This window comes from Ranitomeya variabilis, chromosome 2 (assembly GCF_051348905.1).
Source record: "Ranitomeya variabilis isolate aRanVar5 chromosome 2, aRanVar5.hap1, whole genome shotgun sequence".
NCBI lineage: Eukaryota > Metazoa > Chordata > Amphibia > Anura > Dendrobatidae > Ranitomeya > Ranitomeya variabilis.
In genome coordinates this window covers 332,654,020-332,666,330 of record NC_135233.1, presented here as the reverse complement: position 1 = coordinate 332,666,330, position 12,311 = coordinate 332,654,020, and the positions used below count along the sequence as shown (strand labels likewise).

At 43.9% G+C, this 12,311-nt stretch overlaps 1 protein-coding gene across 1 annotated transcript in view; it reads right to left on the bottom strand.

Annotated features, from left to right (window-relative positions):
- Positions 1 to 12,311, bottom strand: part of GPC4 (glypican 4) — a 169,717-nt gene that overhangs the window by 55,661 nt on the left and 101,745 nt on the right. The window contains exon 3 of the mRNA XM_077285338.1: positions 3,732 to 4,123. Coding sequence (XP_077141453.1) covers positions 3,732 to 4,123 — 392 coding nt within the window. The remainder of the gene's footprint in view (positions 1 to 3,731; positions 4,124 to 12,311) is intronic.

Genomic DNA, 12,311 nt, shown 5'->3' with positions numbered 1-12,311 from the left:
CACACAAAAAAAACGCAAATGACAATATTGTGTTCCTGGTATGGTACAGCTCTAAAATGGGTAACACTCCGCTGTTTAAACCATGTGGCCACAGCAGAGCCTGATCACAAAATTTCATTGGAACAGCGCCGAAACAAAAGGCTAGTATATACAGTCATGGCCAAAAGTATTCACACCCCTGCAATTCTGTCAGATAATACTCAGTTTCTTCCTGAAAATGATTACAAACACATTCTTTGGTATTCTTATCTTCATTTAATTTGTCTTAAATGAAAAAACAGAAAAGAGAATGCAGCAAAAAGCAAAACATAGATCATTTCACACAAAACTCCAAAAATGGGCCAGACAAAAGTATTGGCACCCTCAGCCTAATACTTGGTTGCACAACCTTTAGGCAAAATAACTGCGACCAACCGCTTTCGGTAACCATCAATGAGTTTCTTACAATGCTCTGCTGGAATTTTAGACCATTCTTCTTTGCCAAACTGCTCCAGGTCCCTGATATTTGAAGGGTGCCTTCTCCAAACTGCCATTTTTAGATCTCTCCACAGGTGTTCTATGGGATTCAGGTCTGGAATCATTGCTGGCCACCTTAGAAGTCTCCAGTGCTTTCTCTCAAACCATTTTCTAGTTTTTTTTTAAGTGTGTTTTGGGTCATTGTCCTGCTGGAAGACCCATGACCTCTGAGGGGAGACCCGGCTTTCACACTGGGCCCTACATTATGCTGCAAAATTTGTTGGTAGTCTTCAGACTTCATAATGCCATGCACACGGTCAAGCGGTCCAGTGCCAGAGGCAGCAAAGCCACCCCAAAACATCAGGGAACCTCCACCATGTTTGACTGTAGGGACCGTGTTCTTTTCTTTGAATGCCTTTTTTTCTCCTGTAAACTCTATGTTGATGCCTTTGCCCAAAAAGCTCTACATTTGTCTCATCTGACCAGAGAACATTCTTCCAAAACGTTTTAGGCTTTTTCAGGTAAATTTTGGCAAACTCCAGCCTGGCTTTTTTATGTCTCAGGGTAAGAAGTGGGGTCTTCCTGGGTCTCCTACCATGCAGTGCCTTTTCATTCAGACGCCGACGGATAGTAAGGGTTGACACTGTTGTACCCTGGGACTGCAGGGCAGCTTGAACTTGTTTGGAGGTTAGTCGAGGTTCTTTATCCAACATCCGCACAATCTTGTGTTGAAATCTCTTGTCAATTTTTCTTTTCCGTCCACATCTCGGGAGGTTAGGCTACGTTCACATTTGCGGTCAGCGCCGCAGCGTCGGGCGCCGCAGCGGCGCCGCATGCGTCATGCGCCCCTATATTTAACATGGGGGCGCATGGACATGCGTTGTGCTGCGTTTTGCGCCGCATGGCCGCAAGCGTTGGACGCAAGAAACGCTTCAAGTTGCATTTTTTTTGCGTCCAACTTTCGGCAAAAGGACGCATGCGGCGCAAAACGCAGCGTTTTAGCGTGCGTTTTGCCGCGTTTTCGTTTGCGTTGTGCGCTGCGGCGCCGACGCTGCGGCGCACAAGGCAAATGTGAACGTAGCCTTAGCCACAGTGCCATGGGCTTTAAACTTCTTGATGACACTGCGCACGGTAGACACAGGAACATTCAGGTCTTTGGAGATGGACTTGTAGCCTTGAGATTGCTCATGCTTCCTCACAATTTGGTTTCTCAAGTCCTCAGACAATTCTTTGGTCTTCTTTTCTCCATGCTCAATGTGGTACACACAAGGACACAGGACAGAGGTTGAGTCAACATTAATCCATGTCAACTGGCTGCAAGTGTGATTTAGTTATTGCCAACACCTGTTAGGTGCCACAGGTAAGTTACAGGTGCTGTTAATTACACAAATTAGAGAAGCATCACATGATTTTTCGAACAGTGCTAATACTTTTGTCCACCCCCTTTGGCTTTAGAACAATTCTTTGTGTTTTTTCATTTAAGACAAATTAAATGAAGACAATACCAAAGAATTTGTGTTTGCAATCATTTTCAGGAAGAAACTGAGTATTATCTGACAGAATTGCAGGGGTATGAATACTTTTGGCCATGACCATCGCTTAGGTCTATAATTTGGGTCTTGTAGGGGCCACGAGTCAAATCCACGGCAAAATTACAGTACAATAAATGAGGATGGGGCTCTGAAAATATCAAATTTATACTTGGTGGGATCACTGGGGAATCTCTGCAACATCTGCACGTGGCAAAATTATTCTGCCAGATCTTGGCTCTCCCTAAAAAGGTGCAAGTTAAGTCTGCAAACCACTTAAATACAGAACGTCTTTCCAGACAGACACATCCTGCACTTGTGCCCTGAAGCAGCAAACAGGCTTGGATTTAGACTTAAGTAATGTTTAATTAGTAAAGTATGGGACATGTTCCCGAGAACACGGATGCCATAGGTGCGGTCTGTGCAAACTGTACACAATTAACTGGAATGTTGTGATTTTTACGGTAAACACCCGCATTAATAAAATCCATTTCCAATATACAGTTACACAATGGTCAAAAAAAAAAAGAGCATACATTATGCAGCAGTGTTAGCTGTCAAAAATGGAAGCATTATCCAGTGCAGGCAAGAATTCATGCACTGATGCCCACTAGGACATGGCTATCCAAACAAGATTATAACTTCAGTCCTGCAATTCTAGGAAAGGATGGTTGGATGACCAAATTGTCTCTCTGCAAACATATTTTGAACAGAAATTTGCGTAAAATGTTCCAAAAGACTGGACTCTGATCTTGTAGCAGATTCGATGCCAAAAATCAGCATCAGATCTGACTACAATTGCAACCCTAATCAAATATAGCAGAAAATTTCTTTGCAGGTTTTTGCAACCTCTGAAGAAAATAGCCTACGACACACATCAGAAGCACTTTACTTATTTTCATGGATTTTGAGAAGAGCCAAGGATTAATCTAAATGAATGATAACGGGGCTAAACAATTTATTAGTGAGGAAGTACACGACTAGCGATGAGCGAGTATGCTTGTTACTTGAGTTTCTCAGAGCATGCTCGGTGGTCTCAGAGCATTTCGGAGTGCTCGGAGATTTAGTTTGTGTTGATGCAGCTGCATGATTTGCGGCTGCTAGACAGCTTGAAAACGTGGGGATTGCCAGTTTGTTAAGCAACCCCCCCACATGTATTCAAGCTGTCTAGCAGCCGCAAATCATGCAGCTGCGGACAAAATCTCCGAGCACCGAAATACTCGGCGACCACCCGAGCATGCTCGTATAAACCCAAGTAATGAGCATACTCACTCATCACTATACACGACGTCTCACCCAAACAATGATGTAGGTCACATTTTACAGATATTTCATGCAAAAGGGTAAATTTATTGTGTCTCCTTGCTGCTTCCATTAAATAACCTATTTGGAGAAGGAAAAAACAAAAAACAAAAAAAAAAAAACCCCTTTCTTCCATAAATTACCCCCCTTCAAAAAAGTGAGTGCCATTTCATGCTGCCATGTCTCACAATAACTTGGAAAAATTCAGCAATACAGAATCTGCCTTTGGGCACAAATTTCCTTTTTGCTGAAACTGGCATAATATAGGTGATGAGCGTGTGTGGTCTCTCTAGATCCATGCCAGGCCAACTTAATTAACCCGACAATTTGTGCACAGTGAACCGGTCACACAATCCCATGAGTCAATCCAAAATCTACCAACACATGCAAAATGCCAATAATTAAAAGCTGTCAAAGTAAGGAAAAAAAAATAAAATCTCTTACCATGGAAACCTTGTTGATTACATCTCTGGCCATAGCTAAACCTTGTGCAAAGGTGCGGGCTGCCACAAAGGCGCGGGTAACTTGGAGCTTAAGTTTCCGTGGTACATCTCCAAATGGTTTCAGTTGGTCGATGTATCTGCTGACACATGCCAGGTAGTCATCGGTGAAGTGATACTGTGGGTTTAACAGTGGGAACATGCGTTCTAGCAGCTGAGCCCAAAAGTCATTCAGCATTTCTTCCAAGTTTACATTCCCAGCGACGTAGTATTTTCTCAGCTCCACAAAGAAATTCTTAAAAAGTTCTGAATTCTGCATGTACAATCGCCCATAAGTCCTCACAAACATGTCATTAAGAGAGGTTTCAGCATTCTTCAGAAGTTCTTTAAAAAACTCTAAGAAAAGAAGAAATACATTTAGAAAAACTAAATATTTAAATACTTGGTCAAAGCAAAGTAATCAAAGAACGGTTAAAGAAGCATTTCCAATAATTATTACCGTATGTTAGCTAAACCAATGTAAATGTTTTACTATACTTGCCGATCGGTCTTCCCCAGTTTCCAGCGCAGCTCCACTTTTCTTCTCAAGGTCAAAAGGGGTCTTTTTTTATGACACTAAAACATCGCACATTTGTCAAATGGTGCAAAAATTGAGCCAAAATACTGATGTACTACAAATGTACCAGAAGGGATCTGGAGTTGCGTTGCATTGAATGGTGAGTTTTTAAGTGTGCAGATAAAAGCACAAAAATATGTTGTGCAGAAAACAGTTCGTAATAAGAGTGACGTCTGGTTATAAAGGAGTTAAGACAGGTTATGCTATATCCTTTGTAAGCAGAGATCAGTAAATCCTGGCAGATACCAAAATCTACCCAATTCCTTATATTTCTGAAGGCCAGAATAGCCAATGCAATTTGTTGACTCAAAATATCTGAAATGCTGACAAATGGCAAAAATGCCAATGAAAACTGTCTGCCATTCAGAATTTGGTAGGGAAGCCGCTGATTCACCAGCTCTGGAAAATGTATCCGAGGGCTATAAGTTTTCTCTCGAATGAAGGCCAATTTCCGTTGAGCACTAAAAGGGTTCATTTCAGCGCCAGCACGACCGCCATCAGCACCAACACAATTGTGAGCCTGCTGACCCAACTAACATCATCATAGGGATCTATTGTGCTGTCAGTTCGGGCCAAAAGACTTGCGGTAGTTCGTTCTGGGACATAAGCCAGTTTCAGACAAGTAGTAATATGGTCACAAGTGTATCTCCTCAGGTTTGTATGACTGGCCCAGCACCAGAGCTCGGGTGCTTCCAGGGAAAAAATAACCCGACATGAAGCAAACAAAGGTTCTCCCTTCACTGACGGTGAGGAAGGATAGTGGAAAGGATTAGGATTTGAAACAAAGGATATCGGAAGACTGTATACTTTCGCAGAAACAGAAAACCCTTTAAAAACCACGTGATTGCCCACATTCAAAAAGCAATAATAATTTCCCACCACATTCATCAGAACGCAAATTGCATAAACTAAACTACAGGAAATAACATTCCTTCCTGTCCACATGAAATTAAGATAAATGAAGGTATACCAATAAAACGAAGCGGCAGTTCCTGTATGAAGGAGGAATTTGGGGTTTCTTGCTGAATGTCTGGAATTTGCTGCGGCAATGCATTTTAATGTGCAAATTATCTTATATCAAAAAGGCAGCCACATGATTCCTAGTTAACCATTCAGTTCAGAGCGGTGTGGTTTACAAAAAATATTACAATCATTTGTGCACATATATTTTAGCAATACCACCTTTGCCCTGTCAAATGTGAAAGGGTGGAGGGTACATATTGGGAAGGCAAAATGCTGAGGAGGCTTTCATTTTCCATGGCAAAAGACCTTTGTGGTCTCAAAACTTCTTGAATAAAGAGCTAAAGGAAGTACATAACCAACGTGAACGGTGGGTGAGGCATTAGGTCACATGATTTACATATTTTATATTCAAAATTATATAATATATATCACACACACAGTGAAGGAAATATTTATTGGATCCCTTGCCGATTGTGAGTTTGCCCACTGACAAACAGTATAGACATGAACAGTCTACAATTTTAAGGGTAGGTTAATTTTAACATTGAGAGATAGAGTATCAAAAATAAAATCCAGAATGTCACATTGTATAAATTACATAAATTTATTTGCATTTTGCAGTGAGAAATAAGTATTTGATCCCATACGAACCATTAAGAGTTCTGGCTCCTACAGACCAGTTAGACGCTCCTAATCAACTCGTTACCTGCTGTCTTACATAGTCACCTTTATAAAAGACTCCTGTCCACAGGCTCAATCAGTCAGACTCTAACCTCTACAACAGTGTTCCCCAACTCCAGTCCTCAAGGGCCACCAACAGGTCATGTTTTCAGGATTTCCTTAGTATTGCACAGGTGATCATTGCGTCACCTGCACAGGCAATAATTCCATCACCTGTGCAATACTAAGGATATCCTGAAAACATGACCTGTTGGTGACTCTTGAGGACCGGAGTTGGGGAACACTGCTCTACAACATGGGCAAGACCAAGGTTGGAATGGGCTACAAAACCATACGTAAGATGCTGGGTGAGAAGGAGACAACTGTTGGTGCAATAAGAGAAGAAAATGGATGAAATACAAAATGACTGTCAATAGACATCGATCTGGGGCACCATGCAAAATCTCACCTTGTTGGGTATCCTTGATCATGAGGAAGGAGAGAGATCAGCCTAAAACTACACGGGGGAACTTGTCAATGATCTCAAGGCAGCTGGGACCACAGTCACCAAGAAAACCATTGCCAACACATTAAGCCGTAAAGGTTTAAAATCCTGTAGTGCCCGCAAGGTACCCCTGCTCAAGAGTACACATGTGCAGGCCCGTCAAGTTTGCCATTGAGCATCTGGATGATTCTGTGAGTGATTGGGAGAAGGTGCTTTGTTTAGATGAGACAAAAATTGAGCTCTTTGGCATTAACTCAACTCGCTGTGTTTGCAGGAAGAGAAATGCTGCCTATGGCCCAAAGAACACTGTCCCCACTGTCAAGCATGGAGGTGGAAACGTTATGTTTTGGGGGTGTTTCTCTGCTAAGGGCACAGGACTACTTCACTGCATCAATGGGAGAATGGATGGAGCCATGTACCGCAAAATCCTGGAGTGACAACCTCCTTCCCTCCGCCAGGATATTAAAAATGGGTCATGGCTGGTCTTCCAGCAAGACAATGACCCAAAACATACAGCCAAGGCAACAAAGGAGTTACTCAATAAGAAGCACATTAAGGTCATGGAGTGGCCTAGTGTTATGATCTGGTGGCCTAAGAGCAGCATGGACGTACTCTGGAGAAGGTGGAACCTGTACTGACCGCAGACCCTGAACCTAACACCGCAACTAGAAGTAGCCGTGGAATGTACCTAGCGCTCCCTAGACATCTCGACACAGCCGGAGGACTAATTACCCCTAGAGATAGAAAAGGGAAAACTATCTTGCCTCAGAGAAAATCCCCAAAGAACAGGCAGCCCCCCACAAATATTGACTGTGAGAGGAGAGGGAAAAAACATACACAGACTGAAATGAGAATTTAGCAAAGGAGGCCACTTCTAGCTAAATAGAAAGGACAGGACAGAGTACTATGCGGTCAGTATTAAAAACACTAGAAAATATCCACCACAGAAAATACAAAAACTCCACAGCTAACTAAAGACATGGAGGGTATATCTGCATCTCCAGAGATACCAGCTTGGCTAAACAAATCCTTATACAGACCAAGCTGGACAAGACAAAAACATGGAAAAGAACTGAACAATAAGACCACAGCATGTGGACAGCAAAATCAAGGCCAGAACTTATCTTTGATGAAAAGAACTGCAAAGCAGAAGAGACCAGGCAGGGATGTGAATCCTCCAGGAACAATGGACAAGTGGCACTGACTAAAGGGTGAAGCAAGACTAAATAGCCCTGTCCAAATTGCAAAAAGTGAAAACACCTGACAAATGCTGTGATTCAGACACAGCAGCGCTACCACTTACAACCACCGGAGGGAGCCCAAGAGCAGAATTCACAACAGCCGCCCTAGCCAGTCTCCAGACCTTAATCCCATGGAAAACTTATGGAGGGAGTTGAAGCTCCGAGTTGCCAAGGGACAGCCTCAAAATCTTAATGATTTATTGATGACCTGCAAAGAGGAGTGGACCAAAAATCCTTCTGACATGTGCGCAAACCTCATCAACTACAAAAAATGTATGAATGCTGTGCTTGCCAACAGGGGTCTTGCCACCAAGCATTAAGTCTTGTTTGCCAGAGGGAGCAAATACTTATTTCTCACTGCAAAATGCAAATAAATTTATATAATTTATACAATGTGATTTTCTGGATTTTATTTTTGATATTCTATCTCAATGTTAAAATCACACTACCCGGGGGCGTGGCTATGGAGTAAGTGAAGGAAGACGTGTTTTGGGAGAGCTCCTCAATATCCTGCTACCATTCTGTCTATTGGACCCCTAAATAAGCACATACCTCACCGCTACCGAGGCCCCTGGAGGCATAGAGGATACCGGCCCCTGGAGAGGGCTGAAGCGGTGACTGGAGAGCGTCGGTGAGGGAGAAGGATCAGTGGCATGGTGAGCCCTGCATGTGACGGTGGCCATCTTCCCGGCAGACGCTCCTCTGACACAGGGAACGGCGCTGCAGGTAACGGCGGCTGAAGTTCCTCCTTAGCTTCTGGAAAGCGGTGGACGCCAGCAGGTGAGAGCTGCGGGGCCCTGGTCCGGCGGGAGAGAAGAGGAAGCTATACTGGTGGTGGGGGTGGCTGTTTGTGGCGGCCATTGCTGAGGTGCGTGCCCCTGCAGCAGAGGGGGCAGCGAAGCTCCTCATTACCACAGCGCGGCTGAGCAATGCACATCAGCTCTCCATAAACTCAGGGACAACGTGGTGTGAGCTCTGAAAGATTGAGCCCCACGTTCCCCCATAAGCAACAACTCAGCCGGCTGTACTTCTAATTGGAGACCTCCGGGTCCCCCCCTAACCGCTATTATCGCTACTTAGGACTTTCCCTATTGCAGGGACTGCCGTTAATTTTTCAATCTACATTTCTTGATAATACATCAGCGCGCCTCCTGGTCATAGAGGCTTCCAGCAACATTACATACTATATACAATAACTCTGGTGTGGCCGCTAGGCATTGCTGAGATTCTGATTTGGACTACCCTGCTGCGTCACTTACTTGTCAATCATGCAGCGTACAAAGAATACATCTGCAGCTGACAAACTAAGAGTTTGCTAGGAGTGATGCCCAAGATAATGCAAGATCTCTTAGGAATAGCTCCTCACAAGCCCAGCGGGGGAAAAACCGTCCTTCTGATAATATTGATGAGGTTGAGCAAGATGAATTGACTCTTACGCAAGCATCTGTGCAATTAATGCAAGCTATATCTCTGACTAGAACGTCCCTTTCTGAGCACATAGAGGATGTGCACACTGAGGTGGGACGTCTAAGACAAGACATGCAAGCTATGAAGGGACGTATGACGGAAGTGGAGACAAGGGTGTCTCAGGTAGAAGACACCATTAAACCTATGGAGGCAAAATTGGCAAAAGTTGCTGGTTCCACGAATGCCTGGAAGCAAAAGGCTGATGATTTAGAAAACAGAATGCGTCGCAATAACATCCGCATCATAGGTCTGCCGGAACACGTGGAAGGCCAGCAGCCTGAAAAATTCTTGGAGGACTGGCTTAAGTCCTCGTTGGGAGACACGTTCTCCCCAATGTTCTCGGTGGAAAGAGCCCATAGAGTTCCCACCAAATCTCTTCCTCCTGGAGCTCCGCCCAGACCTTTCCTGGCGCGTATCCTCAATTGCAAGGACAGGGATTGCTATCCTGCGGCTGGCACGACAAAAGAGTCCCATCAAGTTCGACGATGCTACAATCTCAATATTTCCAGACTTCTCCGTTGAGCTCCAGAAACAGCGGGCAAGATTTGTAGATGTCAAGAAGCAACTTCGAGATAAGAACATTATTTACTCCATGATCTACCCGGCGCGTCTGCGGGTTGTCAGCAATGGTTCCTCCCTGTTCTTCACCAACCCGTCAGAGGCAGCGGACTGGCTGCGCTCTCGTGGGAGGTCTAATGGAGCAGAACCCTGATAGGTTCTCAGCTGATTTACAATTATTTAACTGTTGAATTGGAGCTCTCCCTGCGAGCGTTTGATACACCAATAATACCGGACCAGAGACACGGCCAAATATGTACAGAAGCCCTGGGTACAATGGCATGCGCTCACGCATTTCACACTAGTTACTCGAGAGGGGTGTCATTATTAGTACATAGAGATGTTCGATGGGAAGCCCAGACGACTCGACGGGATTTGGAGGGACGTTTTGTTTTTGTCCGTGCATTAATTAATTCCCGCGAATATGTCATATTGTGTATTTACAACCCTCCTCCGGCCAGTACCTCAATACTTAAGATGGCAATGAGCTTTGCGGTAAATTACCCAGACGCGCATGTTATCTGTATGGGTGACCTCAACCTAATTATGGGCAGTGATCTCGATAGAATGAGATTGGGAGGTGGATCTCCTGGGGAACCCCTGCCCTTCCCCCCTTCTTCGGCCCCGACTCAGCTGGCACTATTCATAGAAAATAGCGACTGGGTAGACCTATGGAGGATGCGCCACCAGGGGGAGAGGGGATATACCTGTCACTCATCCACTAAACGTTCTCTCTCGCGTAGACTATATTTTTGGATCCGGCAACTTGGTGCAGTGGGTGGATGGTGTGGAACACGGTAATAGAGGAATCTCGGACCACAGTCCAATTATACTTAAACTCATGTTTGGGAAAATGAATAATGGTAGAATATGGAAGTTAAATCCCTTCTGGCTCAAACTAATAAATTCAGATGATCGGACGGTTGATCAGTTGAACTGTTACATCCAATCCCACTCAGATCTTCAAAATATTAATTTATTTTGGGATGCACTTAAGGCATATTTAAGGGGCTGTCTATCTTCTACAATCTCTTATATCAAAAGGGTAACGTCAAGGGAGGATGATGAGGTTGAGCAGCGTTTGAGAAATGCTGAGGCCGTATATACAGCTGACCAGACTAATAACAATAGGATTGAATGGCTGACTCTACAAAGATTATATACCCAACACTTGGATACTAAATCTAAGCGTAAACTTTTTTTCACGCGTCAATTGTACTTTGAAATGGGGAATCAGGCGGGAAAATTTTTGGCCTACTTGGTGCGTCAACACAACGCATCCAACATGATAATACAAATTCGCTCACCAGATAACTCATTAAAATCCACTACTGAGGAAATTCTTCAATGTTTTTATAACTACTATAAAGGATTGTATGAATCTAAGAGTGGTTTTAACGTTTCTGATTGTCTAGGTTATTTATCCGATATAGCGTTCCCCACACTAAACCCCACCCAGCAAGCCTTTATGGACGCTGAATTTACTCTCGAGGAAGTGGAGCAAGCTATAACGGATATGGCTTCAGGGAAGGCCCCTGGGCCGGATGGCTTCCCTATAGAGCTGTATAGGAGATACCGGGAGATACTGGCTCCGCTTTTGCTGAAGGTATTTAAAGAGATATGGGAGGGTGGATGTCTACCTGATACTTTTTATGAGGTGCATATTATCGTACTTAAGAAGGAGGGGAAGGATCCTTTGGAATGTGGATCCTATCGTCCCATATCGCTGGTAAACGTGGATTATAAGATCTTTACTAAGATACTGGCTACCAGGTTGAACTCCATTATATTAGATATTATACACCCAAATCAAACAGGCTTTATGCCTGGTAAAAGTACATCTATAAACATTAGGCGGGTTCAATCAGTGATCCAATATAGCTCTTTACTACCAGATAACAGTTGGGCGCTGGCGTCGCTGGACGCGGCTAAGGCGTTCGACTCTCTTGAGTGGCCCTTCTTGTCTGCAGAGATATGGCTTTGGGGATAAGTTTTTGAAATGGGTTGGTGCATTATACGTGAAACCTAAAGCCCGAATAATTGTAAACGGTTCCATGTCTGAGCCATTTTCGCTACATAGGGGAACCCGTCAGGGGTGTCCCCTCTCCCCAGCCTTGTTTGCTCTAGCGATAGAGGCATTAGCTATACGTCTACGCTCTGCCCCCGATATTGATGGTATCAAAATAGCGGACCGCACTGACATCATTGGTCTATATGCTGATGACATGATAGTATTCATGGATAAGGTAGAAGAAACGTTGCCAAAGGTAATTGCTACCATAGATAAATTTAGTGGGTTCTCAGGCCTATATATTAATTGGGATAAATCTGCCCTATTACCTCTGTCCCAATCCCCAATATCTAATCTTAACGCTCTTTCCCCGTTACCTGTAGTATCTGAATTTAAGTACTTGGGTATTTATATGTCCCGATGTAGCGGATCGGATCTACAGCTCAATGTCTTCCCCCTGTTAGAATACGCCAATCGAAATTCACATCTTGGAGTAAACTTCCACTGTCTGTAGCAGGCCGTATTAATCTCATAAAAATGATTCTGCTCCCTAAATTCAACTA